General features: G+C 37.6%; 1 protein-coding gene across 1 annotated transcript in view; it reads left to right on the forward strand.

Annotated features, from left to right (window-relative positions):
- The window catches only part of CNTNAP4 (contactin associated protein family member 4), a 176,857-nt gene extending 157,920 nt beyond the window's left edge, over positions 1 to 18,937 (forward strand). Inside the window, exons 20-24 of the mRNA XM_052701256.1 lie at positions 1,006 to 1,139; positions 2,038 to 2,125; positions 12,712 to 12,930; positions 13,235 to 13,306; positions 18,346 to 18,937. Of these exons, the coding sequence (XP_052557216.1) occupies positions 1,006 to 1,139; positions 2,038 to 2,125; positions 12,712 to 12,930; positions 13,235 to 13,306; positions 18,346 to 18,536 (704 nt within the window). The 3' untranslated portion in view covers positions 18,537 to 18,937. The remainder of the gene's footprint in view (positions 1 to 1,005; positions 1,140 to 2,037; positions 2,126 to 12,711; positions 12,931 to 13,234; positions 13,307 to 18,345) is intronic.
- The last annotated feature ends 1,497 nt before the right edge of the window (positions 18,938 to 20,434 follow it).

The raw sequence follows: 20,434 nt of genomic DNA on the forward strand, positions 1-20,434 counted from the left end.
TTTCAGTGAGCTAGTACAAAGTTCCAGTACCTCTACATCTTAACTCTGATAAGAAAACCATGATGCTTTTGTAGTAAAAAGCCTGTGTGATATGTGTAATGGCAGCATACTGAAAGTTAACAAGACTGGGAGGAGGGATAGACTTGATTCTTTATGTCCTTATTAACTAATTAGAGATTTACAGGTGTGCATAGTGTGAACAATATTCAAGAGCAATACTAGTGAAATTTAATAATAAGATTCAAGGTGGACTCTCCTGTTTTCTGAACTCCTTCACAGAGGAATCTATGTAGAAGTGGATCCAAATTCAGTCCCAGACGTTGACAACAGCTTATGTCCAATGGATGAGGAATCTCTACCATTGAGTTATGAGGTTCAGAGTGAACTCCCTAAACTGTTTGTACTGAAGAGGTAAATAGCCTAGGTGCAGTTGAGTCCTGGTCTAAGACTTTATAAATTGTTTATGTTGAAAAGATTTTATGCTCAAAGGCAACTTGATATATAACCTTAGTGAAGTTTATTAAGCTTTGGAAGCTATTAATCATTTACTAAGGAACTGTAGCAACAAGAAATCTTGGCATCAAGGAGTAAGGGATTTCTGCATCAGGTGTTAACCTCAAGAGGCTTCCCTAGTCAAATGGAAATCTTGCTGTGCATCCTATTGCTTAATAGTTAAAGTTGAGGTAAGATTATTATCTTGTATTCATTTAAATTGATATTTTAGCCATAACTCGATGGTACATGCTGAATTCTCAGCTGTTGAGTAAGGTGTCTGGGCTATTTTCATGTTTTTAATTTTCCCAGAGTCCAAGAATGCTGCCAACACGACTGTCCTGAGTGACTATCTTTTCTATTGGCTTCTTCCATTTCTCACATTAATCATTTAGTTGAGTTAATCCTTAGAAATTAAACAATTTTTATTTTCAAATAAAGGAGGCATATATGATCTACCCTGCCTGTTGTGCAGTTAGTGAACTATAACATTTACTCTGTTTATAATTGCAGGAAGTTTACAGATCAGATACAAGCTAGACAGTCATCAAGATCCTGATGTCTGCAGCATCAACTTCAAAAGTATGGCTGATGGACAACTAAAACATGTGAGGATTGACAGAGAAAAGGAAATACTCTTTGTAGAGGTACTTCAGCTATATTTAAAAAAAAAAAAAAAGTTTTATCATCAAAGTACACTGCATTTAAAACAAATGTAATAAATTGTGACAGCAAATACTTACTTCCAAACGAAATATATGTTATTATCTCAAATAAATAAAGCAAAACAAATACTGGGCAGAGGAAACCTGGTTAGGCAATCTCCTGGATCTTTTCTTTTGTCTAAAGGTCAGATTTTCCTCATTATTTTCCATTAATTGTTTTAGTTAGTTTTTCATGAGTACGTGATCACTATTAATAATCTGAGGTCTTGCATTTTCATTTTCATTTCAGATTAAACATTATACATTGTTTAATATTTAGATAATTTAAACATACTATTCTCACTGATTCTTTTTATGTGAAATGAATGATTATTAAAGAATACTTTTTTTTTGTGGACACTTGATGAATAGAAATATTCAATTTGCTCATTAATTGTTGGATACTGGCACTTTGGGGCTAGAGCTCAGTTTGTTTAATTTTGCATTAGTAGAACAATTGATGGTAATTTGTTCTAGAGGTACACTAAGAAGAGTTTTACGGTGTAATATTTGATTTTTCGTTATATATTAAATATTCAGTGACTTTTTAAAAATGGAGATAACTTTATTCATTGTTTTAGAAATTTATCAGTTTTATTTACCCTTATAATACTACGGAGGAATTATCCTGCTTGGTTTAACAAAAGTGGTTTGGATCCATAAACAATAACACAGCTATAACCAGTGAGATGAGAAAGCTGATTATCAAGTTTTTTTATTGCATAGCTTTCAAAGTTTTCCCCTTGCTTCTTTTAATTTTAATTCTCACCTGTTTTCTTGCAAATTTTAGCTAATATCACCTTCATTATTCTACTTTGTTATTCAATATACCATTTTGCAGGTTAACCAGAATGAAAGAATGAAATTTATTCTGTCTTCAGGCACAGAGTTCAATGCAATCAGATCTCTCATACTCGGCAAGATCTTAGGTAAGAGGAGTATCACAGGCTTTTCTAAGATACAAATGAAAATGCCATGATAGCACATGAAAAATAATAACCCTAATCACATGGAAAGGGAGTTGTTATCTTAGATTTAATTAGCTACTTTGTCATCACAATCAAGGTAGAAACTTCAGTCCTGTTGAACTGAAATATGACAATATATAGTTAGTTTCCAAAAAATGACTAAGTGAATTTTATAAAAATGTCACATTCATTTCTTTCGTGCTGTAATCAAACATTATAAAACGTTTTTCATTCTCAAAAAAAACCAAAACAAACAAACAAACAAAAAAAACCCTACTATCAGATCATACACACAGTCCACAGAAACATGTACTGTATTTCAAAAGATTATTGTAACCAAATTTGATATAAAAAGGGATAAATTTATAGGAATTACTTTCTAAAAACAAATTAGGGTATGAAAAATATTGATTTGGTGCTGATTTAATAAAGTTCTGTTTCTTTGTAGTTATGATTACAACTGTACTTTCCAATCTGCTCTTAGTTTATAATTTTTGTCAAAATAAAGTATCTTAAACTAGAATTATTAAAATCTTTTTATTTACATATCGTCATATTGGGAAACCTTAGTAATAAAGATTTGATTCCAGTTAATAGTTGAAGGTTAGTCTCGTTATAAAAGTCTATTCTTTCATACTCCAGTATCAAGTAAAGACCAATTTTGTATTCAGCTTAATGCAATTTATTTTAGACGAAATATGGACATCAGGTAGATTTCCAGAATCCAAAATCTACCAGTTTTTGTAGGGTACCTTGGGGAATAATGTAACATCTTTGAAAAATCACTGTTTCTGAAATTATGACGGATCTAGAAACATTTTCCTGACTATGAAGATACAAAATAATGATATTTACAAATAATTTTTTACTGATAAGCAAAACATTACCTAAAAAAGTCTCCACCAGCAGATTGATTAGTCACTAAATTCTCAGACTATGTCTGTCTGACATGTATTTATGTATTGCCTCCTATTTCTTTCCATGGAAAATGTAACAGTCACAAAAAGCACAGTAGCACTATTTGATAGAGCAAATTCTCAGCTAGAAAATACTATTTTCTAACATAATCACATAACCGCATTTTAACCAGCAATGTACAAGAGCCTGCATGCCATGCTTTTCAAAATCTGCACAAATTCAGGAGTCCCACTCTTTACACAATGACATCATTGTTGCTAAGAAAATATTGACTACACAGTCCATTTTTCATAGAGCAAATGGAAGAAAGAGGGGAAGAAATGGAAGAAAGGAAGAGCAAATGTGTACTGGGTGTGGTAGCCCAGTCAAGATAGGCCATGTGTTCAATTCCAGGTGTTCCATGACACCTGGAATTATCATGTTATAGGAGAAGTTTGCCTTCTTTGCTGTCTTGGAAGTTCTCTGAAAATTCAAATGTTCTGCTTAGCATCATGACATACTTGTCAGAGTTGATGGCTTGCCTGGGCTACAGGAAATCTGGAAGTATCATTCACTTCCTATTACGGTGCAAACTGCTTTACTCACAGAGTGTAATGAACTTTTTCTTCACTAGGGAATTCACTTCATCATGAACTGCTTTGATTCTGTGCTTTCATTCTGGCTCATAGTTATGCCCTCATGTCTCATAATTCATAATTCAGCAGCTGTAGATAACAATTCACCTTCACCTTTTATTGGTTCAGTACGTTGTGACAAACTTGCATATGATGTTCTTTCTGCTTCTGGATAAGCATTTGCAAGACCAAACTGGTACAATAAACCAATATTGCTACCATTGTTCTCAATGCACTGAAACATTCAACTTCATGTACAGTTCCCTGGTTGTAATCTGCTGATTTGTACATATGAGCAAATAAAGATGCTCTTTTCTGGACTTAAAGCTGTGCGTGAGTTTCTAGAACTTCAATTGTTTTTCATGACGCTATCAATTTCACATCACTGCAGAAAAACACCACTGCCTGCCACTTCTCACATTCATTTTTTGGTCTTCATAAACATTCATCAAGCATAAATGAATGTCAGTGAGTGCAATTTCTTTTTCATAAAGGATTTCACTGACGCACCTTTACTTTATTCATAATTCCATGTTTGTTGCATTGGCATGTCACTCAGATGGAACATCACAGGGTCACATCACTCCCGTTTAGAAGAATAGGAGCAAGGAGGACCCAGGGCCAATGAGTCTCAACTCTGTGCCTGGGAAGGTCATGGATCATCCTCAATGATCCATGTGCTTGATCATAGGAGGAATGAGCGTGTGATCTGAGACAGCCAGCACTGCTTCACCAGGGAAAGGTCATGCTTAACCAGTCTGGTGGCCTTCTATGATGAAGTGATGCCATAGCTGGAAAGGGAAAGGTGACTGGTGTCATTTACCTGAACTTGAGCTAAGCAGGGTCCACCATCCTTATCTCCAAATTGGAGGGATGCGGATTTGATGGATGGATAAGAAATTGGTTGAAAGGCTGCAGACAGAGGGTGGTGTTCAATGTTCTATCTCCAGATGGAGACCGGTAACGAGTGCTGTCCTCCAGGGTTCTGTCTTGGGACCTCTGTTTTGGGACACTTTAACAATGACATCAATGATGGAATAGAGTGCAACCTCAGCAAGTTTGCTGACAGCACCAAACTGAGTTGTATGGTTAACACAATGGAATGAAGGGATGGCATTCAGAGTGACCTCAACAGACTTGAAAGGTGAGCCCGCGTGAACTTACTGATGCTCAGCACAGCAAAGTACAAGGTTTTCCACATGGACTGGAGGAATCCCAGGTATCAGGAATCCCAGGAATCCCAGGAATCAGGCTGAAAGGAGAGGTCCTTGAGAGCAGCCCTGCGAAGATCTGGGAGTCTTGATAGATGAAAAGCTTAACAAGAGCCAACACTGTGCTCTTGCAGCTCAGAAAGCAAATGGTATCCTGGGCTCCATCAGAAGAGGGGTGGCCAGCAGGAACAGGGAGGTGATTGTCCTCCTCTACTCTGCTCTTGTGAGGCCACATCTGGAGTACTGTGTCCAGGTCTGGAGCCCGTAATACAAAAAAGACAGAGAACCTTTGGAGAGGATCCAGAAGAGAGCCACAAGGATAATCAGGGGACTGGAGCACCTCCCCTATGAAGAGAAGATGAGGGAGCTGGGCTTGTTTGGCGTGGAGAAAAGAACATTGCGGGGATCATTGCAGCCTTTCAGTACTGCAAGGGAGGAACCAGCATGTGGCAAGGGGGATGGAGATTCTTGATCCTTGAGGTCCCCATCCAACCTTGGCAATTCTATGATTCTGTGATTGTCTCTGCAGACATCTGTTGCAATGCAATACAGTTTAAAGGAAAATTGGTGAGAAGATCCAACTTCTGCTGTTTCGCTAACCAGTCACCTCTGAAGTAGAAGACTACTATAAAAATAGAAGTCATCATTTTTGGAGCAGTCCCTGTACTATGTTCTAAGTAATAATGACTTGTTTCTGACACGAGTGAATTTATACACATATAAAAATATCACTTCCAAATATACCTTACACATTATTTTTCAAGGAAAATAATACGGGGGAAGAAAATCATAACAACGCAATTAATTCAGATTCAAAACTGAGATTTATCATCATCTTCAATATCAGCCCATTAAATTATTTACACTTTATTTTTTTAAGTATGTTAGTTTCTCTTTCCAAGTCAAGTGAGATAAGGATGTAATTTTAGGATGCTTTTCTTAGATACGAATTATAGATGAATATTCACCACTTCAAGAGAATGTGTGGTTTTGAGTGAATTCGTTCAAATCAAGGCATAATATCCTATGTAGCTTCCTCAAACAATGTAAAAATGTGTTATTTCAAGACAGAGGAAAAAGTTTTCTATGCTGTAGTGAAGTAAATACTGAATAACAGTTGCATTAAAAATTTTCTGCGTATGCAAATCTTATTGTGATTTGAGATTTCAAAAAGTAATAAAACACTAACTTCTGAAAGCATTTTATAAATCCTTGAATTTTATTGAGCTTCCATTATATAGTATATATACAATTCCAGTCCAGAAGATTTCTGGGAAGTATTTCAAAATCTATGTTCTTTTTCATCAAACTTTTAGCTGGGCTATCTTTTTAAGCCTTATTTACAATAAATAGGAATTTCAGGATAAGGATTTCATTTGGGAAAAGAAAGACATTTCTTTCTCAATCCTAGACAAAAAACCGGTATTTAAAAACTTACATCCATGGATTTATATGTGATAAGTAACCCTCGTGTTCTGTTGGCAAAACAGTTTGGACAATGGTCAATTTTTCTCCTTGTTTTTTTCCCTCCTTCCTTGTTTTATGCTTAGCAGCAACTGAAATGACTGCTACAGAAGGAACTCTCACTTGTGACAGAAAACAAATTCTATTGCATTTCTACTGTTGATAAAGCAAACAGAAGATTCAATGGAGTACCATCTATTTCTGCAGTGGGTTTTATCTTGTACCATAATCTGGGTTTCTAGAAGATGATCAAACTAGCTTGCGTGGCTTAGGAGCAAGGGACGGTTTGTGCTTGGAAGTGGCCTAGAAGCATAGAAGCCTAGAAGCCATTGTGCTTCGAATAACTGTAGCATCTTAGTACCTAAGCAACGGTGCTTGGTATATGGGTTTATGGAATGTTCGCTTTTGTTCCTTCGATATGCTTGTCTGAACACCGTACCCTAGGTATGTGATTTATAGAGTTGTTTATAACCGTGTTTTCGGGTTCTGTATCTATATAAGGTTTGCTGTATTTGCAATAAACAAAGCTGTTCACTCATATTGAGTTGGTGTGCTTCCCCAGGTTTATCAGCAGGTTTCCCTGGCCAAGTGGGTTATTCCCGACATTTGGCGCCCGAACAGGGACCTGACTGATGCACCTGGCGCTGCGAGTCTTATGCGGTTGACAACCGGGGCAGACTCGGAGGGCAACCGGTGTGAATAGCTGGCCAGCTGAGCGCCACCGCGGGAGGCGGATTGCGGATCTCCGTCAGACGGAATGGAGCGGGAGGTAGCCCAACAATTACTTTTACGTTTTTTAGAAAAACGCAGGGTGGATTCGGGAGTTTTAAAGTCGGTACCGAACGTTTTGGATTTCGGGCGATCGGCGGGGTGTTCTTGCATGCAGGAACCTTATTTAATGTTGATGAGTGGAGTACGTGTGGTGATATACTTTGGGATCAGGTGATTGATGATAAAAAGGAGGCTAAGAAATTGATGAAGCCTTGGAGAGAAATTATTAAGAGACACAAGGTGGACTAGGATATGGCCGGTTAGGCAGCTCAGCAACTGGGGGTTGGGACGGCTACGGGGAGAATCCAGGATCCCCCTCATCCATCTATGGGCATCCCTGTCCCCGTTAAGTTGGACAATTACGTTTTGCCCAGCGCCCCTCGAAAGGAAGAGTCGGATTCGGAGCCCGACTTATTCCCTGAGGAGGAAGGCAATGGGGACCTGCCCCCCCCCCCCTCGCCTCTGCACCTGTGCCGGCGGGGGTTTCGCCAAGGAAAAATGAACAAGAGGGCTGTGACAATGCTACACAAATAGGGAAAAATAGACGGATTACAAGACTTAATTGGTCTAAGATTGCGGAGCAAGCCGCACATCAGGGGGAAATGGATATAGTGGAGATTGTGAGTCAAGCTTTTCCAATTCGTTACGATGCAGGACCGGATGGTGAGGTTCACGGGGTACATGTGCCAATCGGTTGGAAAATGTTATCTCAGTTGCGAGCTACAGTGGCCGAGCATGGGTTACATAGTGAACCGGCTCGACAGCTGTTGACGTATATGTGAGCTAGTAGTATTTTGGTTCCGGAGGACATAGAAGCTATAATGCGCATGATTATGAAGCCCTCTGAGCAGATGCTGTGGCAAGCACATTGGCGGCGGCTGTGTGAGTTGTCTGCACAGATCCCGCGGGATATGCACCACCCATTGTTTCAGGTTACGGTTGATCAGTTAACAGGCAGCAATATGTTTTGTCGCCCTGACATTCAGGTCCAGATGGGACCTGAAGTTTGTATGGAGGGTATGAACTAGGCGCGGGATGCATACAACATGGTAAAGACGTCAAAGCAGGCACCATCATATTTATCAATTAAGCAGGGCAGAGAGGAAACTTTTGCTAGCTTTGTTGACAAACTGACCGAGGCATTGTCGCATGCCGATGTGCCAGACTGGATGCGTGCTTCTCTGTTACGTCAGTGCGTTCTTGAAAATAGTAATTCCGCTACGAAATCTGTCTTAGCCACATTGCCTCTGAATGCTACTCTGGAAGAGATGTTAGAGCGCATGAACCGTGTACCTACGGCGGCTCAGGCAATATTAATGGAGGCTGTGCGAGCGATGGGAGAGACTATAAGTAATTACTAAGTAAGTAATGCTACTCATAATCAGGCATTTGCATCATTCGCTCCGTTGTTACAGAGCAATAACAAAAGGCAGAGTGAGTCAGCTAAAGGGAAGCAGCGATGTTTCCGATGCGGTAAACCTGCGCACTTTAAACGAGTTTGTAAATCTAAGGTGTGGTGCGATAACTGTCAATCTGGCACCCATGGTACGGCGGTATGTCGGTCGGGAAACGGCAAACAGAGCACGAGTCGCCGCGCAACGACAACAGTAGCGACCTCGGCAATCAATGCGTTGCCGCTCCGGCTCCGCCGTCCTCTCCCCAGCCACCCCCGGCAGCCTCGGTTTGGACCTGGCAACCGCAGTAGATGTCACATTAATCGACACTAGACCAGAGAGGGTTGCCTCGGAAGTGAAGGCACCGATTTTAATTAATGGACAGCCTGTTGGAGCTTTGCTCATTGGTCGCTCCTCTACTGGGTTAGCAGGTTTATTGATATTGCCTGGACTAATTGATAAGGACTATACAGGAGTCATTCAAATTGTAATGCACACATGGCATCCACCTGTTCATGTCCCCGCTCATTCGCGTGTTGCACAACTGATTCCCTTACCGCATTTAACTGCAGCTGTGTCCCCGCACTCTCCTGAAAGCAGGGGAGATAAGAGTTTTGGATCCACAGGGGGCCTCGCACTTTTACTATGCCTCTGCATTCGAGACCAGTGGGTCCGATTACATTGACTCGTCAGCAACGCACTATTACTTTCCGAGCGTTGTTAGATACGGGCGCAGATATTACCATTGTAGCAACGAACGCCTGGCCGGGACAGTGGCCGACGGAGTCGGTCGGAAAGGGGGTGGAAGGAGTTGGTGGAACTGTTCCAGTGTCTCGCAGTTTGGATCCAATTACAGTGACATTAGAAAATCGCTCTGCGCAATGCAAAATTGCAGTAATGCCCCTCCCGGTGGCTGTTTCGGCGCTAGTCGGGCGAGACGTACTGGACCAGCTGGGTGTTATCCTAACCAATTCAGGGTCTTCGGGTTTTCCCTAACGGCCACTGCATGGGCTTTCCCGGTCCGATTGCGATGGATTTCTGATCATCCCATTTGGATTGATCAGTGGCCGTTGAAACAGGAAAGCCTGCAGCATGCCAGTCAGTTGGTACAAGAGCAATTGCAGCAAGGGCATATCGTGCCTTCTACCAGCCCTTGGAATACTCCTATTTTTGTGATTAAGAAAAAAAATGGGGGAAATATCGGCTGCTACATGATCTACGTGCTATCAATAATCAAATGCAAGCAATGGGGGCATTGCAACCGGGATTGCCAAACCCATCGATGGTCCCGGAGTCATGGCACCTGTTAATAATTGATCTGAACGATTGCTGTTTTACAATCAAAATTAACCCCGCTGATTCACAACGCTTTGCTTTTACATTGCCAGCAATCAATAAGAGCATGCCAGCGGCGCGCTATCAATGGATCGTGCTTCCGCAGGGAATGAAAAATAGCCCTACCTTATGCCAGTTATTTGTTGATTATGCGTTAGCGCCGATCAGAAAAGCTTGGTCTCATACTATCATTTATCATTACATGGATGATATCTTGTTTGCTCAATCTGAACCTTTTACTATGCAACAAGAAGTTTTCCTACAGGATGCTATCTGGAGATGACCGCCTTAGGGATCAACGCCCGGCAATGATTCTGGTTGAAGATTGTCGTGACGAGGTACAGCTATGGACGGTCACTGCGAACATCTTGGCGTCCATCCTAGAACCAGGTTTGGCAGCTGCACAAGCCTTGAAGCAGATCGAGCGATTGGCATGTTGGAAAGTCAAACAAAGCAATATTACGTCCCAGATTCTTGAGGAAATGCTGGAGTACATGGACAGCTTACGGCACGCGGTGTTGCAAAATAGAGCAGCTACAGATTTTTTGCTGTTAGCGCAGGGACGCGTGTGTACTGATTTTGAGGGAATGTGTTGTTTTAATTTGTCTGACCATAGTGATTCCATACATAAACAGATTGGCTGGCTCCTGAATCACATGCAATCTGTGAGTAAAGATCATAATCCCACAGACGATTGGCTTCGTTCTACTTTTCCAGGCCTTTCCTCATCGGCATACGGCCTGATAAAATAAGGTTTGCGATGGTTACTAATCTTGCTATTGATAATTATAGGTGGACGAATTGTATATGGCTGTCTTCAAAGGGCAATCAATCCCCCTCGAGCCATGCCGGTATTTAGTACAACGTTTTCTACGAATAATTTTATTCAAGATTGGCTTAAGGAGCAAGGAGGGCATAGCTCTTGGGAATATCTTGAGATGCGCCCATAAAATGAAAAGGGGGGAACTGAAGTGGGTTTTATCTTGCACCCTAATCTGGATTTCTAGAAGATGATCAAACTAGCTTACGTGGCTTAGGAGCAAGGGACGGTTTGTGCTTGGAAGTGGCCAAGAAGCCAGGGACGTTTTGTGCTTCGAATAACTGTAGCATCTTAGTACCTAAGCAACGGTGCTTGGTATATGGGTTTATGGAATGTTCGCTTTTATTCCTTTGATATGCCTGTCTGAACACTATACCCTAGGTATGTGATTTATATAGTTGTTTATAACCGTGTTTTCGGGTTCTGTATCTATATAAGGTTTGCTGTATTTGCAATAAACGAAGCTGTTCACTCATATTGAGTTGGTGTGCTTCCCCAGGTTTATCAGCAGGTTTCCCTGGCCAAGTGGGTTTATTCCCGACATATTTCTCTCAGTCAAGTATTCTCAGTGGTAATTAAAAAAGAAAATGACTTGAACAGTTTAAGTGATTTCCCTGCTTATCTATACTCCAAGAAAACTGAAAGCAACAATGCAAATACTTTATTTATTTACAATTCAATTTCAATTATAGCATAATGATGTATATACATTGTCACACATTCACCATAGAAAACAAAATAAAACACGTGAAACGCACACTATTGAATGAATGGAAATCAGTGGTGTGTAGACATAATAATTTCCAATTTTCATAAATGCCATGCAAAAATCTTGGTCAACATAAGATATTTATACCAGAAGAATCCTATTAAATTCTTAGGATTTTATAACAGTCTGTTGCAAACACACTGTGAATAATTCCACATGAAAGTTTATCTGTGAAAGTCAAATGAGTATTTATTTTGTACTTAACAGATTGAAGATAAATACATATATATGTTTGAAACAAAACTGGCAGATATGGGGGAAAGCAATCCGAGCAAATGATATTTGTCAAGATTATTAGACAACATAAAAAAGGACAGCTTAAGCATCGTAACAGTAGAAAGGTGGAAAGTAATCTTGTCATGGTATAGTTCTCTTGGAATTTTCCACTAGGGTTTATTATATAACTGAAAACGTTCAGTAGAACATGGAGAAATAAAATTCAGGGTGAAAGCTTGATTCATTTGTTTGTTTTGCATTTGCGACATCTTTGAAAAAGATAATATAGCTCGAACAAACTGATGAAAATTTTGACTCTACTTGAAAAGTATTAATCTGAAGACACGTAAAAATATGAATAAAGTTTTCAAAAGATGTAGGCATCTATAAACAACTCTTCTAATATCATTTGAAGTCAGTTGACCAAAGCACTAAAGTTGGTAAGAGTTTCTTCCCTAAACATATGTACTTTTTATAGAAACAGTGATTGAGCTAATAAAGTGGTCTGCTCCGTAAGTCTTTGCTTGTTAATGTTTTTAAAGTTTGAATATTGCCTTTCTTTCCACTTACAACATTAATCAAAGAGCAAAATGAAATATAATAGATAATCATTCATACTTCAAGATTTCCACCATAATTGTAGTAGGAGATAGATCTTTTTTTTTTATGATATATTCTAGGGATTTTCTTTTTCTTGTAATCTCGGATTGATTTTTATGAATGAGATCTAGCAGACGTAATACAGATACAGAGGAAAGTCAATCTCTGACTATTTTTGCTTTAGAACTTCCTATAGTAGCTAAAAGCATTTCTTTAAAGTAGCTAAAATACTGAAAACTGTAAGAAAACAGTATTGAAGGTATCTGACTACTTTTTCATTGAAGAGAAATAAGAAAGGATTCAATGAATCTATGTATGTTGCTGTAACTTAAATATATTCAGAGGAATACAGGCTAATTTTTCACTTATTTTTCTGTGAATTTAGATCACATAGTGCCTTTTGATTGATTATGTTCTCTTTCTTTTGATTAACAGAAAACAGTGATGCAGATGAGGAGACTATGAAAGCAAACTCCCAGGGTTTTATTGGATGTCTCTCTTCCGTGCAGTTCAACCATATTTTTCCTTTGAAGGCTGCACTACAACACCCAAGCGCAGCCCCCATCACTGTTAAGGGGCGTATCATTGAATCCAACTGTGGCACTTTAACTGGGCTTGACTCAACATTAAGCGAAACAACCCATTCATTTGCAGGTAGCATATAGTTCCCTCTTGTTCTAATGTAAGAAGCAAACTATGAATACACATTACCTGAATTATGTATTTTATATTTACATTTTTTTCTCTTCCATATAGTTTACTATCTTAAGATCAGTTTGAAAAACAATGCACTTTCTTTCCAGCAGATTTTGTTACTTTAAATTTTAGTAATATTCGCTTAACTTCCGTGGAAGTTAATATAGTTTATCTATACTAAGCTCTATATGACCTTTTACGACACAAGAATTTTGTGAAAACCTTTCTTTAATTTGTCTGTTTTTTTCCTTTCTTACTGCAGATCATTTTGGAACAACAGATCAGAAAGAGCCCTTTACTAGTGCAAACAGAAGTGCTTCTGCAATTGTTGGAGGTAATAGCAAACACCAGATATATTGAGATTTTTTCTCTATATTTTTTATAATTGTGAATCTTTCAATGCTGAAATTAAATCAGGTGGAGTTATGCGCATAAGGAAACTGGAATAAAAGTTTTCATTTTATTGCAAGCAGTAAAAAAAGTGAAAAATTATGCAGTGTTTAAAAAGCAACTAGCAACACACATTTTTAATTAAATAAAGTGCCACAGGTGTTTTTGTATGTTAGAACAATCTGCTCTAACACAAAGCATTAGATTTTGTCTACATTGCTGTTTAAAGTGAAGATAATATTCCTTAGCAAGTCTGGACATAACAGACTTTTCGTGACAAAATGAAATCTGCATTTAAACAATGAATCCTTTGAGTTGTTTTATTTTGATTCTGCACATTGAAAGAATTGAATAAGTCCCTCTATAAGAATAGAGTATAACTAGTATTGATTAACAGCTAAAAATGGAATGCACATGATAATTATTATTTCTATTGCTCGTTTGAAATACTGTTAATTTCAACTCATGCACTTTTTTTTTTTTTTTTGCCAAATGGAAATTATCATCTACAGTTATTATTTTCTAATCACTTGTTTTTTAACAGTAGAATTGTGCAAAATACATTTACATTAAAGTGCTCCTGAAGTAGAAAAGATGATAATCCCTTTGCTTTTATGACTGTCTGTTTAATAACAGTTTATAACAAATGTCTTATAACTTAAAAAATGATATGATAATGAGATAATCATGAATAAATAATATGAATTCAGATAATCTGAATGATAATCAGAATATGTATCTTCTGTTAATTTTGTCTTCCTGACCTACCATCTCACAGCAGATCAGTAGTGAAAAACCACGTATCTGTTTCTGTAGCCTAAATTAAGACTTCTCAGATGAATGATAATAGGGATAATTTAGAATCAAGGGTTTTCAGGCAAATTTCTGTTTTAGCCAAAAATACATAAAATTGCACACATGATAGTTTTGGTTTTTTACCTTCAATGAATAGGATTGTCTCTCCTGAGAATATTCACTTGTCTGAATTGCTGTTTCCAATTTTTCTCAAAGGAGATATGTGTGTTTACACTTAGGAAATTCGTATTTTGACTGTGTAATTGGTTTGATTTCTTGTTGGTAATTTCAGCAGGAAAGGAGTAGGGTAGGAAAAGGTAATATCCTTGAGCCATTACATTATCACTTCATTATTAGTTTTCACTGCCTCAAAGACAAATGACATGGAGGCATTCCACAGAGTAAAAGTGTCAGGATTTCTCACTCAGGTTAAAACATTTAGGATTAGAGAAGAACCTGCAGTCTTTGGTGCCTGCCATTTATTGTCGTTTATAGTGACCTGCTTTGGTCAAAACCTCCTAACAGCCTACTGCATGGCCAGCCACACACTCTACACAATAGTGTTAAAACTGGTAAAAGGATCGCTAATTAAACCAGGTAACTTGCTTCCTCATACTGCTTATACTTATACTTATGTCTGTGTATTTTTATTTAAAATTTAATATCTGAATTCTCTGAGAACAGAACACAAAATTCATTTTCTAAGTTCAGCTGTGTATATAAACTCTGTCACAATATATATAGCTTTCTATTGTTTTAGAAAGAAGGTGCTATCTTACGTAAGTGCCAACACACAAATATTATTTTATGTACTAGGTAATATAGCATGGATATGCAATTTTAATAGCATTGACAATGAATTTGATTTTAAATTTCATAATACGTTTGTTACAGATCATTATGTGTTGTTTTTTTTGTGGTTGCGTGTTTGTTTGTTTTTAAGATAATAACCTCTCACATTTATTGTTGTTAAACATATTGTACTGTTTAAAAGGATAGAATAAGGCAAGCTATAGAATATTCATTAAGTCTAATGAAAATGTCTTAAAAAAAAAACATAATTGAAGACTCTACCACCTTGACTAAGTCAGTCAAGATGCATTTATACGGTACTTACAAGGGTCATCTACTGTGACTCTTTAATAAGAAACAGATCGCCAGATATTTATTTCCATGGATTTTAGGATATGTAGTATGTGAAGGAGGTACTTTCATTCATAAAATTAAGAATTTCTCATGGAGAGAAATAAAATGGACAAGAAAAGATTTGATTGAAATTGTGCAGTCTGATCTTATATAAAGCAATAATGGAGTAAGTAAGCTGGTATTAAAGGGCTACCTCTTACAAGCTCAAAAGCATAGATCCTGAGAAATTGGAACGTAGGCAAGGAAGCCAGAAGACCTCCTTATATCAACAAAGAGCTCGTGGGCTTAATTAGTGGCAAATACAATGTCTGCAGGCAGTGAAATTAAGCACAGGTAATGTGGAAGAACTTCAGAGAAGTTGTCTGAGAAGCTAGGGATCCAGATTGGAAAGTTATAACCAAGATACAATAAAATCTTGCCAGGTACCAAGTACATGAAGGAATTCTACAGGTGTACCAGTTATAAACATGGTCCAGGGAAGATGGGAGCCTTCTCTGGTTTGGAAGCTGAAGGTCTGGTCATTAGGGACAAGAGGAAAGTTGACGTGCTCAGTGGCTTCTTTGCCTCTGTCCTCACTGGCAAGGTCCAGTGGTCAAGCTATTCAAACTCAAGAAAGCAAAAATAAGAGATGGGTGAAGATAGGGTTCAAGGTAGAGTAAGTGAAGATAGGGTTCAGTATCATCTAAAGAATATATAGGTACACATGTCCATGTGACACAATGAAATCCATCCATGGGTTCTAAGAGAACTGGTAGAGGAGGTTATCAGGCCACTACCTGTCAGATTTTAAACACTATAGCAGTTCACAGGGATTGGAAAGGGGGAAATAACTTCCATTTTCAAGAAGGGAAAAAGAGATCCAGGAAACTATTGGCCTGTCAGTCTCACCACTTCAGTGCCTGGAACACCATATAACAGATGCTTCTGAAAGGCTTAGAAAAGCACATGAAAAAATATAGGTGAGGTGATTGGTATTAACCAACGGGACATCACTAACAGCAGACCATGCCTGAAAAACTTGGTGTGATGTATTACACTGTCAGTGGATAAAGGAACAGCAACTGACAACATCTACCTGCACTTGTGCAATGCATTCTACACTGTCCTGCTCAACATCCTGGTTGTGAAATTGAAGAAAAATTTATTTGATTCATGGACCACTTGCTGAATAAGAAATTGGATGGATGGTCACACACACAGAGAGTTGCGGACAATACCTCAATCAATACCACAATAATACACACAAGTATTCCAGTGACTAGTGTCATTTCTCAGGGGCAGTTGCTTAGACTGATGTTATTTATAAATTTTGTAAGTGACACAGACTTTGAGATAAAGTGCACTATCAGCAATGAGTGGTGCAGTCAACATGCTAGGTGGAAGAATCCTATCCAGGGGTACATAGATAGGCTTGAGAGGAGCGTCCGTGCCAATCTCATGACGTTTGACAGGGCCAAACACAAGGTTCTGCACCTGAGTTAGAGCAATACAAAGCACAGGTACTTGTTGGGCGCCAAGTGGCTTGAGGAGAAAGATTTGTGGGTGTTGGTTGACAGAAATCTCAAAATGAGCAGGTTGTTCATGTGTGCAGCACAGAAGATCAACCATATCTTGGCTGAAAAGAAGCTTGATGAACAGGTTGAAGAATAGGCGAGGACAGGCTGAGAACTAGGACTCTTCAGCTTGGAGAAGGCTCCAGAGACATTTCAAAGGGGTCTACAGGAAAGCTGGAGAGGCACATTTTTGGGTGGCATTTTACAAAAGAATGAGTAGAAACAGCTTCAAACTGTAGAAGAGCTGATATAGACTGGATATCAAGAATAAGTTATGTATTGTGAAATAGGGGAGGTAATGAAACAAGTTGCCCAGAGAACTTGTGAAATAATCTTCCCTGGAGGTATTTAAAATCAGAACGAATAGGGCTTTTAGCAACCTAGGCTAGTGAGTGGTGTCCTGGTCTATAGCAGGAGGTTCGGAACTAGCTGGTTTTAAGGGTGCCTTCCAATCTAAACCATTCTGTGAGTTGCAAGATAAAGGTGTTGATTATTCCCTTTACAGTTAAACATCATATTTCTCTGGCTGTTTTCTATTTTTTTAGGAAATCAGTCTTTCTTCCTGTTACTTTAAGAAGACTTCCCTTCTGTTCATTTTCTCTTTAAATTCTTCTAATTCTCCAACTCTGATTTATGAGATTGAAGGCCTGTGACCATCATGACAGATGAAGAGAGAGCTAGAACTCAATAATTTTCTGTGGAAAATACCTTTTTATTCACTTCTCCTAATATTCTGGGCTAGTACCAATATTCACTGACTCTACAAAATCTGTCATATGTTAGGCAATTGCTGCAGAAGTCTGTTTGTATATTTGGTTTAAATCTCATCAGGTAGATATTATCCTATCAAATGGACAGTTAAAGCTGCTGTAAAGGAGAGCTCACAAAGTGATAACTGTTTAAGCAAAGAACTCCTAGCACTTTCCACAATCCTGAGTGAAAGAAAACAGCATGTCATTTTATTTTTCTCAAAATATGAAGTGAGCTTTGGTTTTAGTTATTTTCGTAATTTAACTAGTATATATTAATAATATTGGAACAGCTACAGAAATAGGATATCTGTGAATGTAAAACAAATACATTTTATCCCACTACAGATTCCTAAGATCATTGTAAGGAGTTGGGATTTTCTTCTAAAAAGTGTAATAAGCATTAGATTTTCTGCCTCAACAGTCTGAAGATAAATAGGCTCCTCAACTTCCACCAGTGTTTCTACGATCAAGTATTTCATACTTTCATCCTACAGAGAGAATCAGTCATCTTTGGTCTGTGGTAATTTGGATGAAGTGTTAGATATGAATTGGACTAATTCTTTGGTACTTTTTTTTTTTTACTGCAAAATGGCTGAGGCTTTTCCTTTATGGGGTACTTAGGCAGAGTTATTTTGAGAACCAAGTTCAAAATTACAGCTTTCTCTTTGTCCTGCTCTTTTCTGCCTCTCCCTGACAGAAATGTTACATCCTCTCTTTTTTCTCTTTTTCTTTACTAGGTGTGATAGCAGGTGTGATATTCATCCTATTTTGTATGTCTGCCACAGTCATATGCATTTACAGAAAAAAGAGCAGTTATTCAAAAAATGAGAAAAAAGGATCTGAAAATGAAGAATGTGCAGAATCTACACTGAAAAACGAGCTCAGCATTCAAAACACAGCCAAGGAAAATAAAAAAGAATCCTTCTGATTGACATTCGTGATTTAGTTAAATAGTGTAACAGTCTAAGGGGCTCTTGCTTATACAAAACCTTTTCTTGCGCTTTGCAGTATACCTCTGAATAAATGTATCTCTGCAGTATAAATCTGCAGTGGATTTGAGACCTACCACGCTGCATATTTTCAGTCTCAGAGATTGGTATAGGGGCCTGTTAAAATTACATGAATTCCATGTCTATTACAACACAAACACATTTTATTTAACAGTGAATATTGTAATCAATTTCATTATTGATATTTTCCAACTGTTCTGATGCGACCTTCTACAGTGAAGCTTAATGTATACACTAAATCTGATTTCTGAATGGGAAAATTGTTACTAAGATGTTGATATCCTTCTCTTTATGATTGTCGATTTTTGTTACAGATGAAAGGTGGATTATAATAGTTTGGTTTACTATTCAGTCATCCCTCTCACTTCCTCCGTCTGAAATGTTTCTTGAGTTGCTGATGACTGAAATCAATAACCATTAGTGGGATTTGGAGTTAGATGTCCAAAACAACAGGTACATCTTTCCCCATACAGATGGCCACTGCTGTCATTGTCCTTTCATTTTGGAAACTGCTGCAATTTTGAAAGTGTAGAGTGTACAGTGTTCTAAAATGTTTTCATTCATGGTCAAGCGAAGATTTCAAGAAAATTTTTAAGAATTTTTTTAAAAATTTCGATCATAGAACTTGAGATTTTTGCTTGGAGAGATCTATTCAAATATTAAGAATCATTACATGAATGAAAAGACCAATGTTTAGAAATAATGTTTCTCCGTGAAATTGTAATTGCACATATGAAATGAATTCCCAGAAAACATTGTATTTATGTTAAATAGGCTTTAATCGTTAATATTAGTTTTCTAAATTATAGAATTTATTTATGAATACTATAACAATATAAATAATGAACTTAAAATCAAGCACAATAAAGCTGCTAATTCAACACCCATCCATAGCAGTATCTACCTAAGCCAAATATTTTCAGATTCTTCAACTCAAATATAAACTTACGTTCATTATCCCGATGAATAACAGTTCCCTATGTTATGGCATATAAAATGGATATCAAATGGGTATGGAGTCTAGATTTAATATGTACAAACAGAAAAATTCAGAACCACTATAAACACTAGAATATCTGAAATACTCAAGTGTCCTGCTGATAATGTCACAAGGTCAGCTGAAGCTATGTGCTCTTCAGAAGAGACACGTGGGTATCAGTTAGAATGCCTAAAGTCACCTAAATTTGCAAAAACATAAATATTTAGGCAACTGATTCCTGATCCTCCAGAGGATCTATTTTTCTTTTCTGATAAATTATCTGCTCAGGATCTAATGACAGAGGTTCTTTGTACTTGTATAATTTGAAAGTTAAAAAATTAAAGTATTTTACAAGCTTATTTTTATCTATTGATTGAACAATGATTCTGGTCATAGTCATTCAAAACTTAAAAATTAAGACTTAGAAAACATCTGTCACAGATGCCCTAAAGCAGAAAAACTTGTGGTTATGTTAAAACTCAAAAATATCATTTATTTCCATAAATGGAAGTTGTAAATATAATATCGAAGCAGATGTATCTGTAATGTCATATTTCAAAACTTGTTCTCTCCTTAAAATTTTTCTATTCCGAGGAATTCACTGTACCACTACTTTTTCATTATGCTCACTAACAACTTCAGGAAGAAAATAGTCTTTTCCGTACTCGAATGTTCTGCAGTAATGCACTGTTCAGCTTAAATTGTATTGTTACCGTTTTTTCTCAATTTGTTAATTATACAGCATCTCGAGTATAAATCTGAGTATAAGGACCTAGGATAAAGAACTTAGTGTATATGCTTCATAGCATATATTACCATGTTCCCTGATAGTGTTAG

The sequence above is a fragment of the Tympanuchus pallidicinctus genome, unplaced genomic scaffold, assembly GCF_026119805.1.
Source record: "Tympanuchus pallidicinctus isolate F22 unplaced genomic scaffold, pur_lepc_1.0 scaffold4, whole genome shotgun sequence".
Taxonomy (NCBI): domain Eukaryota; kingdom Metazoa; phylum Chordata; class Aves; order Galliformes; family Phasianidae; genus Tympanuchus; species Tympanuchus pallidicinctus.